The sequence below is a fragment of the Citrus clementina genome, unplaced genomic scaffold (genome assembly GCF_000493195.1).
Source record: "Citrus clementina cultivar Clemenules unplaced genomic scaffold, Citrus_clementina_v1.0 scaffold_5, whole genome shotgun sequence".
NCBI classification, from domain to species: Eukaryota; Viridiplantae; Streptophyta; class Magnoliopsida; order Sapindales; family Rutaceae; genus Citrus; species Citrus x clementina.
In genome coordinates, this window is record NW_006262201.1 from 40,954,976 (window position 1) to 40,970,641 (window position 15,666).

General features: G+C 38.2%; 2 protein-coding genes across 2 annotated transcripts; one reads left to right on the top strand and one right to left on the bottom strand.

The window, feature by feature from the left end:
- Positions 1 to 1,437: 1,437 nt before the first annotated feature.
- Positions 1,438 to 10,001, bottom strand: LOC18040512. Its single transcript, XM_006434905.2, has 10 exons — positions 9,793 to 10,001; positions 8,755 to 8,843; positions 7,589 to 8,509; positions 7,388 to 7,508; positions 7,104 to 7,295; positions 5,975 to 6,712; positions 3,092 to 5,822; positions 2,660 to 2,853; positions 2,519 to 2,578; positions 1,438 to 2,061 (listed from the first exon to the last, which is right to left on the bottom strand). Exons 1-10 carry the CDS (start codon positions 9,863 to 9,865, stop codon positions 1,673 to 1,675), a joined length of 5,508 nt encoding a protein of 1,835 aa, XP_006434968.1. The 5' UTR covers positions 9,866 to 10,001; the 3' UTR covers positions 1,438 to 1,672.
- A 3,406-nt stretch (positions 10,002 to 13,407) lies between these two features.
- LOC18040513 (deoxyuridine 5'-triphosphate nucleotidohydrolase) lies at positions 13,408 to 14,792 on the top strand. The gene is made up of 4 exons (XM_006434908.2): positions 13,408 to 13,491; positions 13,599 to 13,986; positions 14,080 to 14,171; positions 14,255 to 14,792. Exons 2-4 carry the CDS (start codon positions 13,664 to 13,666, stop codon positions 14,497 to 14,499), a joined length of 660 nt encoding a protein of 219 aa, XP_006434971.1. The 5' UTR covers positions 13,408 to 13,491; positions 13,599 to 13,663; the 3' UTR covers positions 14,500 to 14,792.
- Positions 14,793 to 15,666: the final 874 nt, after the last annotated feature.

A 15,666-nucleotide genomic window follows, 5' to 3' on the forward strand; every position in this document is an offset into this window, starting at 1 on the left:
TACATGCAACCCCAACCTCAATAACATCTTAACAGCCATGAACGCACAATTTTTTTTCAACCCGCAATTGCGGCTACTTTCAAGCATCAAACATCAAACATCAACAGCCATTTTCATTTTGAGGCCGTTGATGAAGCTTCACTGCCAACAGAATCCTCTTTATACCCAACACACACCATCAAGCATCAACAACCATTTTATTGAAGTGGGTTTTCAAAGATTTTGTCCCTACTCAGACACAATCTTTTGTTGACATGGGTTTTCAAAGATGGTTCCAAATCGATTTTGTTGATTCTGATGTAGTCTATCATTTTTGCGAGAAGGTTATTTTAGTTATTTTAAGAGTCCACTAACGGTCAAACTAACTGATAACTAACGGTAAGGGAGGTATATGTAATTACAGTAATACATTTTATCTAGGTGTTAATACACCAAACCTCAAGGGATGTCCTTAAAAATTACCCAAAATTTAAATTGTACCATAATAAATTTTAGAATAAAAATTTAGATTGTATTATAATAGATTTCGTCTAAGACTCTTAGGTTGATCCAAATTATTCTATTGATTTTTTTTGTTATAAATATTAGTAACATTTAATTGCAATGTACATATCAATTTTTAAAAAATAAATAAATAATAACACAACGTGAAATGAATGCATCCATTTTGGCATTTTCCATAACTCTACTTTGACTTGTTTTGGACGACTTTAGTACTACCTTTTAGACTATTCAACCTCGAAGAATAGGAGAGCTAAGTATTAGTTGCATAGCAAAATGCATTCCTCGTCGTTAATATGGTTGCTCACGGTAATTGTGGCCTCTCGGAAGAATCGATGATAAATCTAGTCTTTCACTAAAATTTTAAATAAATGTTCCGAATTCAAGTTGATTATATTTCGCCTCTTACTCGAAAAAAGACGACCAAACAATTCCCAATCGTGATCTTTGCGGATCGGATCATCCATTCTGCAATTCCATAGGGCTGAATAAAAATTCGATTGATTTTTTTATATAATTGCTATGCTTAGTGTGCGACTCAAGACCTCCAACAAGAGATCCATTTAACCAATGGACTTCGGCCAGAAACATATCGAAGAACGGCCCTTTAAATATAGTCTTCCCCGAGTGAGAAAGGATGAGACAGTTGGGGGAATGGAAAGGTTGGAGATCCAATGTTCATCAATTATAGTCATCAATCAAATCCTTACCCATAACATATCAAAGGGCGTAAGAATTCAACGACTACATTACCAGGAGAAAGTGGAAACGTGATGCTGACACCACAAAGTGAAAAACGATAAGAATTTAAAGCCGACAAAATAACAATAACACCCACCAGGCTAATCTAAGATATGTTAACTTTACTAAGAAAAAAAAGTGCGACTGGAAACGTAAAATCAAAAGCAAAACAAAACACAAAGCAGAAAAAGGACGTGAAGTAAAACAAGGATTCATTGAATAAATTAAATCCATAAAACATCGCATGGCTTCTCTATGATCGAAATATCAAGGAACTCTTCTGCTAGAATAGTAACTAACAAAATCGCTCGAGCAGAATAAATTAGCTCTGCTGCAGACGCTATATAGAAAAACAAAAATTCTACAGAATATAAGAAATCATGTACAAAAGTTAAGCCAACTGTATTTACATCCGCTTCGCAAATCTTTCCTAATCTTCCACCGACTGAATCTCACCCATCATGATACGGTTACTCACCACATTAAATCCCAAAACCGAAGGACTAACCTTCTTTCCTTTCTTCCCCTTTTTCTTGCCTCCCCCCTTGGCAGACCCATCAGTGCCCACTGCATTATCCCGGCCAAAGTCTCCAATCCCTGCATTCTCAGAACTCGTATCTCCAGCGCTGACACCACTGAACTTCCGATCATTCCGACTTTGAAAGGCAATGTCAAGTACATCTGCTGGCAACAACTCCTTGTAGTCGAGAAACTTGTCAATGAACTCATGATTGGGATCAAAGGATCCAAGGTTCTCTTTCAGAAGCAACTCAGCTTCTGATCTGGATTGCTTCAAACAAAACTCCAAGAAACTCGTATCTAGCAAGAGAAAAAAGATTTAAAGACCATTTTACCTCAGTTTCTTTTAAGTAAATTCCAAGGAACTAATCTTAAAAAAGAAGGAAAAAAAAGTTAGCATGCAGTACTAAAATTACAGATCAAGCTCACCAGTAAAATTTTTCATTTTTGTACTGGTTTTGTATTTTGATACACAACAGACAGAAGAACAGAAGTAAACCATCTTTTCTGGTCAGGGGGCATTAACATACCACTAAAAATATCTTTCTATTTGCTCATTTTAGATCTTATGGTCCGACAAGCCACATTTAACCATCTTTATATTTGCAGTTCTTTATAGGGAGAAAACCGAGAAGGAGGAAGAAGGAGGCACTATTAGTTGCAGCTACTACAGAAGACAGTATTATCCTTTGATCCTCTACTTCCACCGAAACTAGCAAATTAATTTTATGGCAAACCAGAAAGTAGTAAAAGATACCTTTTGTCCCAATGATCCTAACACACTCGCTCTCACACCAATCTCTGAAGTCCATGGCCTCTGGGAGGGTTGAAAAAGTTAGAAAATGTCAGACCATAACTGAGTTTGAAAACAAGGACACCAAGCTTACAATATTTTTACCTGAGTGCTTTGTCAAGGCATCTTTTTTCCCTTTCAAGGACGACTGAGCAGAAGCAGGTGAGGATGAAAGAGTGCGCTCGGCAGTTCTGCCACCCATCGATTTCTGACGGCTTAATGACCCGCCTGAAGTTGCTTTTACAGGGGTGTTTTTAGTTCCCCAACTGCCCTGGTTTGAAAGAAGAGGGAAATCTGACCTGTTTACAGGAAAGAAAACACAAATTACTTCGCCTTTCAATACAGCTACCAGGATTTGATCAAAAGAAAAGAAATCAAACAAAAGATAAACCCAGGGCTCAATTAAAACAAATCAGATATTTAAGAAACACTTCATTCCAAGAACAATCAAAATTTTGATTAAAAAAATATTAGCACCGCAAAAAGAACAAAAAGAAAAAGAAAAAAGAGCAAGATGGAATAAGATTAAAATCATACTGCTTAGTTTCTTTCTTTGATTGTTCAAGTGGGCCCCAGAATAGATCGTCATCTCCTTTATATTTCAACTGAGTAACAGATTGGGAATTGATCTGGATAGGAGAAGCAGCTTTAGATGGAGAAGCGGAAACTGACCGGGATAGATTACCACCATCAGTAGCCTGAGGCGGCAGAGACTTTTGGGGAGTTGTTATTTGACTTAGGGGCTGGGAAGAAGAAACCTTCTTCTCTTGCTCTTTTAGGATATCCCTTAATGATGTAGGTTTAGGGGCCTTCTTGGCATCAGTAGACCAAGCAGGACCAGTTGAAGTATTTGCGGACTCCCCCTTCCAAAGAACAAAATCTCCCAAAGATGGGCCTGATGGTATTGCTGGCAATACTTCCTTCTCCTGCTGTACCAGACGAGAGTTTTTGCCCTTCTCAATGGGACTTGTACCAACAGGAACATCAGAAGACGCTGCTGAGACCTTAGTAACTCCAGAACCCTTAGCTTTTGCAGACTTTTTGCGACTCTTTTTAGTTTCTTTAGCCTCAATAAAGTTACCATCATCAACAGATTCAGCATGCACAATCGTACCCTGTAAGCTAGGAAAAGTAGACACACTATTAGGAGCCTCCACATCTCTTTCGATGGACTTTGCCAAAACTTCTTCTGCCAAGAGATCATGTAACTGGCTCTTCTTGCTCTTTGTTTCTGGAGAATTTTCTGGTTTCTCCACATTCAACTCAGTAACAACTACATCTTTTCGAATTTCCTTAGAAACTTTAGGGTCTGAATGGGCCACAATACCTGTCCAAGGGGATGACAAATTTATGGAGTGGACAGAACTAGTGATCTCAGACACTGCCATTTCTGCCTGTGCCCTTCTCTGTTCTTCTTGTTGAATTTCCAATAATGACTTTGGCTTGAAACCAGGGGCAGGTTTCCATGCTCGATGTCCAGGCTCTATTTGACTATTTGGTACTGACGCAGACCCAACAGACCTGAATTCACTATCGATTTCAACAGTTTCAACATCATTCCCATAAAAATTTTCAGGTAATGAGCTCTTAATATGTTGAGCATCAGGATTTTCCGCAGTAACAGCCACAGAATCACTCTCTCTTTTCTTTTGTGTAGATGTTACATAGTGTGTTTCTCCTGCATTATTATTTGTCTCAAATTTTCTCTCACCAATTGGCCCTCCTGTTTCAGATTGCTTTGATTGCTGCAAAGAGGATATTTTTGTTACTCCCTTTGATTGGTCTGAAGATTGTGACTTACCAGACTTCTGCTTTCTTGACTTCTTCTCAGAACCTTTTTTCCCCTCACGAACCTCAACACTCTTTACCTCTGTCACCATTGAAAGTCCATCAATGCTTTTCTTGCTTTCAACCTGCAGTGCATCAAAAGCAACATCTGGTTGAACTTTTACATCATTCGAATGCTCAGGCATAGATGCAATACTTTCACAAATTCCGGTAGGTGGTACAAAAGGAAGTTCACAAAACTCTGAAGGTAAAGAGTCCTCTGTTGCATCGTTTATAGTTTCATCAGCCCTAGGAATGTCTTCAGATGCCTTCTCATCACTTAGAGGAGCATGACCATCAGAAGCAAAGACTGGTTTCTCTACTAGAGAAGACTCGTGAAGAGATTTGTTCATCACATCTAACGAAGGAAAGCTTTCGCCTTCTATTGGTGCTGCCAACTTGTCCTTAAGATGGATATCATCTATCTGTTCTGGACGAGTAGCAGTCCAGCTCTTCTGATGATTAAACACCTGATGTGGGAACTGCACAAAATCAGACCCACTAGAATGGCCTAAATCCTGAGTCACTTGTGGAGGCAAATTCAGTAGGTCTTTCATATGTTCATCTCGCATCTTTGGAACCGGTATCTGCAAGCCACCCTGTAGCAATTCTTGCGATGACTGAAGCCGAGAAGGATCTGCTGGTATGGCTGCCTGTGACGGTGCATAAGACTGCTCATTCAAAAGCTGGTGAGAATGATGTTCTGACAGAACCTGAGAAAGCAACTGCTGTTGCCGTAGCAACTGTTGCTGCTCGTCCTGTTTCTGTTGCTGCTTAAACAACAAGAGCTGATCCAGCAACAATAGCTGCTGCGCTGGAACAGGAGCCTGGGATTGAGCCTGCAATAAGTACTGGTGCTGCTGCAACATATTTAACACTTGTGGGTCTTGAGATAAACTAGAGGAAATTACTTTTTCAGGCGTTGATAAACCACCAGCAGGATTATCTATAGTTTGACCTAGTAAATTCACTAAAGAGGTGGGATTCTGTGTTTGCAACCTTTGGTTTTGAATCCCAAAGGCGGATTGGGGAGGAAAGTTTTGAGTATGATGAAAATCAGATTTATTCTGAATTGGATCCAAGCCACTTTGGGCAGAGAAATTTGGCCAACTAGAAACACCACCGTTTATGCTAGAGGCAGACCTGTCAGATAAACCTTGGAGGATGGACATCAATTCAGCACTTTGAGAATGAGGCGGTTGGCGAGAATTGTCAGTCACTGAAGATAGGAGTTTCGCATGTGACGTCTGGGAGTCGGAGACTATATCAGACTGTGTAACCATAGGTGCAGCATCTCTTCCTGGCCAAAAAGAATAAGGATTGGGTAAAGATCTCTGCCGTTCAAGTGACATTCTCTTCACCAAGAGATATGGGTCATTTGAAATATCTAAACCAGATGGAGGACCACCACTGGGATTATTTCCAACATAACCTTGAAAACCTACAAATCAACCACAATCCTCAATTTTTCACTGTAATACAACAACAAATCGCAACGAGAAAAAGTATAGATAACAAAATTTCTCCAATTCGGAAAACTTTTCACATTTATCTAGTGAAAAACAAAATAGAACTTCAAAAAAGAAAACCAACCTTGAGGAATATTACTCATATTACCAGCCATTAATGACTCCAAGAACCTATTTTCAGCTTCCATTGCCAAACTCTCCTTATGCCTTGTCTCATTCCTCATTACATCAAAGCCACTGTAGTTTGGTCGATTTAATGCATCTGTTTCATTATGTTTTGGCACATTAAATCCAGGTGGTGGCCTGGCCTTAGCTCGTAAATGGGGCATAACATCACCAAGTAACGAAAATGGTGAGTCATTTGATGCACCAGCAAGGCGGACTAGTAAATCTATACCAAAATACCCAGCCTCAAACCATCCAATAATATCAATCCCTCTAAAAGGACCTTGAATTTCACCCTGAGGATCTTTATAGTAAAGTACAAGTTCTTCTGGCGTCAGCTGTGAAATCTTTCTGGCTTCCTGTTCCCTGTCCATAACTATTGATGACTGCCTTTTAATAACAGGATCCTCACTGGTCTGCCATTTAGCTTCATCTCTAGAATATAAAGATTTAGCCATATCACCTTCCCATTGCTTAGTAGTATCCTTCTGCAGCTGTGACCAGGCCATATCAGGGGATTTTGCTCTAATATCACTTGGAATATCCCTCTGCCCATAAGAGCCTACATAAGAACTTTCTCCAAGTGATGAGGTTTTCCATGGGGTGCCAGACTGGACGGAATTATTTTCTTGCATGCTTGCTTCTCTGTTGATGGGAACTTCAGGCCTTCGATAAGGAGTGCTATCTTCCTTAGACACTATAAAAAAACAGTAAATAAATAAATCATACATCATGAAAGAAGAGTACAACTTTAAACAAAAGCCACTTCTATCCAATCTTCATGATCCAGTGTTACATGTTAAAATTCTATGCAACAAGAGGTAGGACACAACATCAACTAAGGCTCAACAGCCAAAATAGCATACAAATTAAATCAAAATAGACAAAGTAATGTAAATAGAACCTACAAGTATTTTTAACAATTCCTCTTTTCCAGAAAATTCAAAGCTCAGGATATGTTAGAAGGCTAAAATCATATAATTACACAAAATTCAGTTATTTTTACCAAGGTTTATCAAATTCAAGAATGGCCTGCAAGGCTATAATACAAATCTACACAAAATCTCACTTTCCATGCAATTCTGTACCTTCAGTTCTAAACTTGTTATCAGTGTGAGACTTTTGATCTTGAATGGTTTCCATCTTTGTGTTAGACACATAATTGTGAGTCTGCCTATCCAGGGATGAGCCGCCAGAGTAATTTGCATAGCCGCCCTTTAAATTGTCGGAATTTTCGTCTTTGGAATCATCAACTGCAAGCGATAAATCTTCTCTACTGTCTGCTCAAACAAGTCCATTAAAAAATTAAACAATTTTACACCACAATGAATGGATAAACATAGAGAAATATATCTTTGATAGGAATGACTACCATGTTTGGTTCGTCTTGATGGAGTAAAATCCACAGAATTCCGACCCACAGATCCATCTTTTGATATTTGAGGCGCACCACTACTTACTATGTCCCCTTTATCAATTCCCTTTAAAACAGCCTATTCAAACAGTAAAAATAATCAAATCAACTGCAGAAAGTGTTGGCAAACTCACCAAAAGAATTAATAGGTATGATTACCGATTCATCAGGATTAGGCGCATAAAATGCTAGAGGCTCTAATGGTTCTTCCTGTGTAAGAGAAGGCACCTGGGCAAGCCCTTCTATTAGTTTTTTATATGATCTCATATCTGTCATCCTATACACATCAAGCAATTTGGTTCTACTGTATCTTAAAGGAAGATATTCTCCATGGTTACTTTCAACCCTGTCTGAGAGAATTGCCAGAGACTGTGAATGTGTAGAAACACTGTTGATGGAGTTCCCACCAGAAATTAGCTTCCCACGACCAGCAGAAAAAACTGGAGGAGTGCCTTCTCCACGCCCACGGCTGTAGGAAAATGCAGGAACCTGTTTGTTAGGCGTCAGATTTTGGTGATGAGAAGTATCACCTCTTCCTCGGCTTTGCAACAAGTTGGATCTCCAAGGCCGATAATTTTCTCCCTCTCTCTCATCCTTTCCATGGCCAGAAACATGAGATAATCCTTTATCATGATGCATGTCACTGTCCTTACTAGAATCAGACCATTTCTCGCGTAAACCATCTGTCTCTTTATCATCAGGCCCCCAGCGTGTGTTCCATTTGCTCTCACGCCTTTGATCATAATTGGTGTCCCTGTTACCTGAATCAGTCCAACGATCAGAGGGAGTACGGCGTGCTTCCCCAAAATGTCTTGAGGATGAGTTTTCAGTCCACCGATCCATCCTGCGGTTGTCCCCATGTTCTTTATCCCCATCCCTCCAGCGATCTTTGCGCACCAAGGAATTGGTGTCTCTTTCTTCATCACGCCAGCGGTCACGTCGACCAGTTTCCATATCAAGCAATGAAGGCCGAAACACATCCTTTTTCTTATGTATCTCATTCATCTCTTCTCCAGTTCCAGATGATTTTTTGATCTCTGAGTGATCTCCATGAGCTGGATGCTGGCTGAAGTGACTTTCCTGCAAAAAAAATGAAATCAATTGCTTTGAAGCAGCATCATAAATCATATCATTTCCAGTAAATAAAGCAAAATTGAAAACCAAGCAATCTGCTCAAACACAGATGATGACATAGATGTTGATAGTCAATTCGTTACAAAAGCACAAAAAGAAATTAAAAAAAAATCATAATTGTGTTCTCTAATAAGTATGCTGCTCCGATAAACTGGAAAAATATGTAATTAAAACAGTAATTTATAACACACCCCAGTTCCTATTCCAGGTTTACTCTCCCCTGGCTTTGGCAGAAGCCACTGCGGTGAAAGTGGAATAGGATTGTCAGATCCTTGAACATCTGCATGAATTAAACAGAAACATCAATTCAAAATATTTGACCAATAGCCAGATGCGAGATACAGAAACATTAATACTAGAAAAATAAAGAATGTGATGATGAACAACAAGCCACTAATAGACATAACAAATCATGCAACAATCAGTTAAACTGAAGTTTGTAAAAGCAAAGTATCAAACCAAGAAATTGCAAAAGGAAAACATCAGAAGTTAGGAAAACATCTAAATTTCTAGTCAGCAATGATTTAATAGAAACAACACTCCACGACATTTATAATCTGAATTCGTATAGCTCCGGCATTAGTCTCGGAAATTTTGCAGAGTTTTGCTAGACTTGCATAATTCATTTGTTTCAACTTTCAAGCATAACTAAAAATTTCACATGACCTCTGTGAAAGAAACTTTACCATTGACCAGTGACATAATAAACAATGTTAAATATTAACAAAACCCTAACTCAGAAAATTTAGGTCGTAATTTGCACGTATCCCTAGCCACTCCAATAACTTAACGACCAATTGGTCACAAACGCAAAACCCATGCATTGACTGTATAAAACTCACAAGAGAGAAAAATGATAATAGCAGAAAAAAATACATCAAAGTAAGAACAGTCACATTACAATTTTCAAGACAGAAATTAAATTAATTTGAAATGTTTATAAATTTGAATTGCAAGCTAATTAAAATGCTTCAGCTAAGGACCGCATCCGTAACCACGCTAATTAAAAATTAAAAATTTAACATAAATTTTTTAGTCAAAAAAGTGACAAAAACCCTAGCTAGTAAAATTATTAAAAACCACACTCTCGGTCACTATAATCACCGTATTGGGGTCAAAACCACTAAACAGCTCGAGCTAAGGTTTCAAAAGAGCATTGGACTCAGGTAAGCCGAAAAAGATGAGTGAGTGAAAAGATTTGGGCTTGTTAAAATTAAAAGGCGAGGAACCTTTGGGGATCTGAAGGGGCGGCGCGACAGGGAGCTGGTGGCGAGAGTCGGAGGCGGAGCTATTGGCGGCCATGGATGATCGGAGACGGTTGCTTGTGTAATTTTGGATTTCGCCTTTTTTCCTTTTTTTTGTTCGATTGCTTCTGCGAGGTAACGAGTGAGAGAGAAATGGGGGGAATTTAGGTTATTGAGAAGCCAATTCGATAAAAGGAAGGGCGCAAGTTAAAACGGTGTCGTTCGCGAGCTTACGATGGCAAGCAGATTTGATTTTGTTGTCACGCTGGCCCTCGTATTACTGCTGGACGGGTTCCTATGACAATCCTGACGTTATGTCTTCACGCGCTATTGATGTCGTTACAATAAGCGCTTGAGTGGAATGATTGCTGAATGATGGCGTGTCCCTCACGGGATTCGGCGGTCGTGGGGAGAAAAAGGCCGGGGGTGGATAATCTTATTTCCATTCCGTTTAGTTTTTGGGGTGCGTAATGCGCCACGAACCGCGCAGGTTAAGATGACTAACAAAAACGACTTAGGAAGCCATCGTTTTAGTTATATACTAGGAAGGGTCGCACTTTCTGAGGGCTGAATATTCGGACTGCTCGTGGCCAGTTAGACTGATGACATGTCATGGTGAGTCAAGAATGTGAAATTTGAAACAAACGTAAATAAAATAGTGTTTTGCTAATTTAGCTGAAAAAAAAATCTAGCCTTCTTTGTAAATTCTTGTAGATCAATTGCAATTGAATCACAATTAATTTATTTCCTTCTACATGGATATTAATTTTATTATTGTATTATGGTTTACCAATAATAAGATAATTCGTATTAACTTTTTAACATTTGTAAATTTTTTGAACCATTCAAATTCTAATTTCAAACAGTAAGAAACATTTTGAGTCATGTAAGGCAATGCATGTAGAGGAGAAAGCACAAAGAATATCACTTTTTGTAATAGATGTGAATAGGATGATTGTAGAGAACAAAGGAATAATTAATGTGTCAGCATTTGAAAGACACAAAATCATCCACTTTGTAAATATATAAGGCGATGGATAAAGTTTGTTGAGCAATATTACCAAAATAATATATTTTACTGCACATATAAGTTAGAAATACTCAAAAATAATGTTATTGGATATTACAATAACTTATATTGATTAAATAATTAATTCTATTATTAAACACATACATTGGACATTAATTTCATGTGACACAATTCTATGATGTTGAGCTCAGGGATTATAAACAATATTGACGATTAAATCGTTACTTTACTAATGTATAATTGGCAAAGTATGACACACGCATTCACAACACGGACTGTTGTTGGTTGCATATAAAAAAATAAAAAAATAAAAAACGACGGCAATACATTAGTGTTTGAATCTTCATATTTATAATTAAGAAATTGGTTCCAAGTAATGATCTCCCAATAAAATGTTATAAGATTTATATTTTGAGTGGCGGAGTTGGATGGCAATGTGGTTGGAATAACATTTTTTTTAATTAAAAAATCAATTTGTTACTTACCAAATATGGAATTTAAAATTTAAAAGTATGAAACAAGTCAATGGCATTGCTCTTCTCCTATCATATGTTGCCTAGGGGTGCTTTAAATTTATATTAAAAATTCAATCAATTGTTCTTTTGTAATGTTTTCAACCATAATGTCTACACTGTGTTTTTCAAATATAAACAAGATTACAAGAGTAATTATACAGTAATAAATTATTGTACAAATTTATTTTATACAAACTGACGTGACATTAATTCATTGGTTGAATAAAAATATAAAATAATAAAAATAAATCATGTGGGCCAAGTGATATTTAATTCAACCAATCTTATCATGCCACATTAATTTGTACAAGAGTTTGTGGCTATATCATTACTCTATAAATAATGGAAAATGATGTTTGCCCCGGGTCAAATCCCGGGTCAAACCCCGAAACAATTGAAACGGCGTCGTTTTGGCACTTATTTTTCTCATTTTAATTTGCTGAGAAACGATGTCATTTTGGCTTGTATAAAGTGCAAAAACAGAACTTTTCCTCTTCGTTTTCTTCACCCAACTAGAGATGGCAAAACCCCGGGCCGGGTCCGGGTATTGCCATGACCGGACTCTGCCCGGATGTAACCGGTCCGGGTCCGAGTCCGGGCCGGGTTTTAATCCGGGTACCCGAATTTTATATTTTTTAATATTTTATGTGTATATATTTTTTATTTTTTGGTAATTTTATAAGTTTTAAATTTATTTCAATAAAATTTGACATGAAAATATAAACTTTAAGTGTTTAAAATTATATATATATATAAAATAAATGAGTTAAATAAATATAAAATATTTAAAATAATATATATTTTATAATTTTTTTAATAAAATCCGGGTTCCGGGTTTATCAAGTGATGCCCAAGACCGACTCGGCTTCACACCCAGACCGGGTATTACCCGGCCCGCAACACCGGGTACGGTCCGAGTCCGGACCGGGCGGGTATTTTTGCCATCTCTATACCCAACTGCTTCTTCCTTTCCTCTTCGTTGCTGCAGAACCCTTAGTAACACAAACATCATTTTCTTTTGCCAACGTAAAGAGTGAAAAAAACAGAACCAGCTGCTTCTTCCTTCCTCTTCGTTCTCTTAATCCAACTGCTTCTTCCTCTTTGTTCTCTTAACGGAAACATCATTTTCCTTGGAGGGTGTTCATGATGGGTACTTTCCGGTGCCGGAGTTCAAGTATAGATTAGTTTCACGTAGGTTAAGGAAGCCGTTGTTGGAAAATATAAAGGAAGAGCCAGTTTGTTCTGGGTGATGTTGAATTAATCATTGGTCATTTAAGTGTTTTTGAGAGATAATTAATTGTATTTTCTCTAAGATTTGTTTACAAGGCGAGAGAGAATATTAATTAACTATCGTTATGTAATCAGTGATGTGATGATAAATCTATGTAGATAAAGAGAAATTAAAGGAACGGACAGAGATTGTGCTTAGATTTGAAATCTGTCATTCCAAAAGCTTCCCCTTTTTCTTTTTTCCATGGGTTCTTGCTGTTTGGTGAAACGAGAACGAAGACAAAGAAACAACTTGGTTCTATTGCTGCTTTTATGATTTATCCAAGCAAAACGTCGTCGTTTCATAGCGAATAAAAACAAAAAAAAATTAATAGACGAAACGATGTCGTTTTAGCCAGTTTCGGGGTTTGACCCGGGGCAAACATCAGTGCTGATAAATAATGGCTAATTTGAACAAAAATCTCATATACCAGTGGCGGTGAAATCTGGATTTTAGCTTGGGCCATAAAGTAAAAACCATAAACATGAGTAGTCAATAACATAAAATCCTTAAAATCGAGGAGCCAACGGAACTACGGAAGGGCAACGGTGGATAAACGTAAACTCCAGCAGGTTAAAGCAGGAACATAAAGACCTAAGGGGGTGCCCGGCGCCAGTCCAAAGTTTACATAGAAAAGGAGAAATTTCAATTTAAATCTTTTTTTTTTAATTCTCTCTCCCCCCTCAATTTTGTTTTAGCATTGAGGGACAATGGAGAATTATTAAATCTTGCAGGTTATAACAGAAGTACGTAAAAACGAGGGGGCCCAACGTAAAGTTAGAAATGGGAAATTTTAAATTCAAATGATATTTTCTAGACTTTTTTCGGATCAAGGGACGGGGCCGAGTCTCTTCTGCTAATTCTAATCGGTAATCACTTTTCTATCCCCTTTGGATTTGAATACTTGACTTATTGTGACCTTCTAGTCCAGTTCTGTATATCCCTTCCAACAATACCACCATTATCTTTAATGCAGAGGCCAGGGTACGGTTGAGAAATTTACTACAAGAGGGAGCGTGTGCACTCTAAAAAGTGGGGAAAATGATGGCGGGAATATTTCGCGCCACAAATTGGGGAAGATTAGAAATCGCGGGATTTCCTATATATAAACGATCCTTGGAGATTGCTTCTTCGCAAAACCCAATTCGATACCAATCACTAAAGCTTGTTTTCAAAATGGCCCCAGCAGGGCAGCAAAATGGCAGCCCAGAAGTCAAAGAGCCTTCTCCAAAGATCCCAAAACTACACCAGAACGGCGTCGAAAATGACAACATAGGCTCTCTCTTGAGAGTTAAAAAGCTCTCCGAAAAGGCTGTTTTGCCCAAAAGAGGCTCCCCTCTTGCTGCTGGCTACGATCTCTCCAGGTAAATTCGGGAACTCTCCTATGTTGCTTAAAAAATTTTATGGTTTCTTTTTTTCTTTTTTACTATTATTTGTTATCATTGTATTTTGTGTAGTGCCGCGGAGACTAAGGTGCCAGCAAGGGGAAAAGCTCTTGTTCCAACAGATCTGAGCATCGCAATACCCGAAGGAACATATGCACGTATTGGTAATTGTTTTTTCTTTAATGGGTTATCGTTTTTGTTGCAAAAATAATTATAATAATGTAATTGGGATTGGTTTGTATTGTAGCGCCAAGATCGGGACTGGCGTGGAAGCACTCAATGGACGTGGGAGCCGGGGTGATTGATGCGGATTACAGGGGCCCTGTTGGGGTGATTTTGTTTAATCATTCTGATGTTGATTTTGAGGTGAAAGTGGGTGATAGAATTGCTCAATTAATAATTGAGAAAATCGTGACTCCTGATGTGTTGGAGGTTGAGAGCTTGGACTCTACTGTCAGAGGAGAAGGTGGTTTTGGCTCTACTGGGGTTTGAATTTCTTGGTTGAAGACTATGCGTTGTTGCAAGTGTTTTGTTTTTATGGTAATGTTAGTTCGGGTCTCTGGGTAGTTTTGTCGGGCAGCTGGTGTACAGGCCATTGGCTTGTTTTGCTGTCTTGATTTGTAAACACTTGGTAAGTAGTATTGGCATGGAAGAAATGGCATGTATCCTCTTGTTGTTTCTATCTATAGAACAACATTTGGGTTTGTTTTGGCTGTAAATTTGCTGATGCTAAGCTTAGTAGTAGAAATTCTACAACTTGCACTAGTTACTGAATTGTAACCTAATTATGAGTACTGTTCATGTACAAGCACAAGCAAGTTGCCCTGATTCGTTGTAATGGCAAGCATGTCATTGAAACGCAATGAATTTGACACCATTCTTTCATTCTTGTTGAATAATTTATGATTATAGAATTGCAAAACTGAAAAACCAAGATATCCTTTAATTTATGGTTGAAGGAGGCTCAAACAACCATTGATGCGAATATTTGCAAATGAAAATAGGTGTTTGTGTCGCTCAAAATTTGCATTATCACGCACGGCAATGATTAATTGATGAATTATTGATTCAATAGCATTGGTGGGATGTGTAGAGGAAAAGGAAAAAAAAGAAAAAGGAATTACAGTCAAGAAATTATATTATGGACATGCCTAGGAATGTAGGGAGTAATGATTTGCTGTAGAACGTCCAATTCCGAATTTCGATACTACTATACAACATTCAAACGGGTTCCATTTTGAATGGAGAACGGCAAGTTGGACAAGTGAGTCTTCTAACCAACCAAAGATCAGTACATCGTGCATGAAATACATGCTTGCATATTGAGAAGTTCCTGGAGCGCTCTCCTTTGTGAACTCCATCCAAGCACACGGCACAAATTGCAGCCAAGTTTCTTTGACAATCGAACCAAGGGAATCCCCGTATCTTCTCAAGAGACAAACCTGAAATCCCATCTGTGCTTGAAGCTGTGTTGTTGTAAAGCCTGTAATCTTCATTGAAGTCAATGACTAGGTACAAAATTACTACATAAATCTAAAGAAGGGCTATGATGCCAACGGAAGGGAAGGGAGGACCTGGTGATGATGCGGAAGAAGAAAGCATTTGAAAAAGATCAGAAATCGCCATGTTCGTGGCTTATGGTTCTTCCTCCTACCGGCT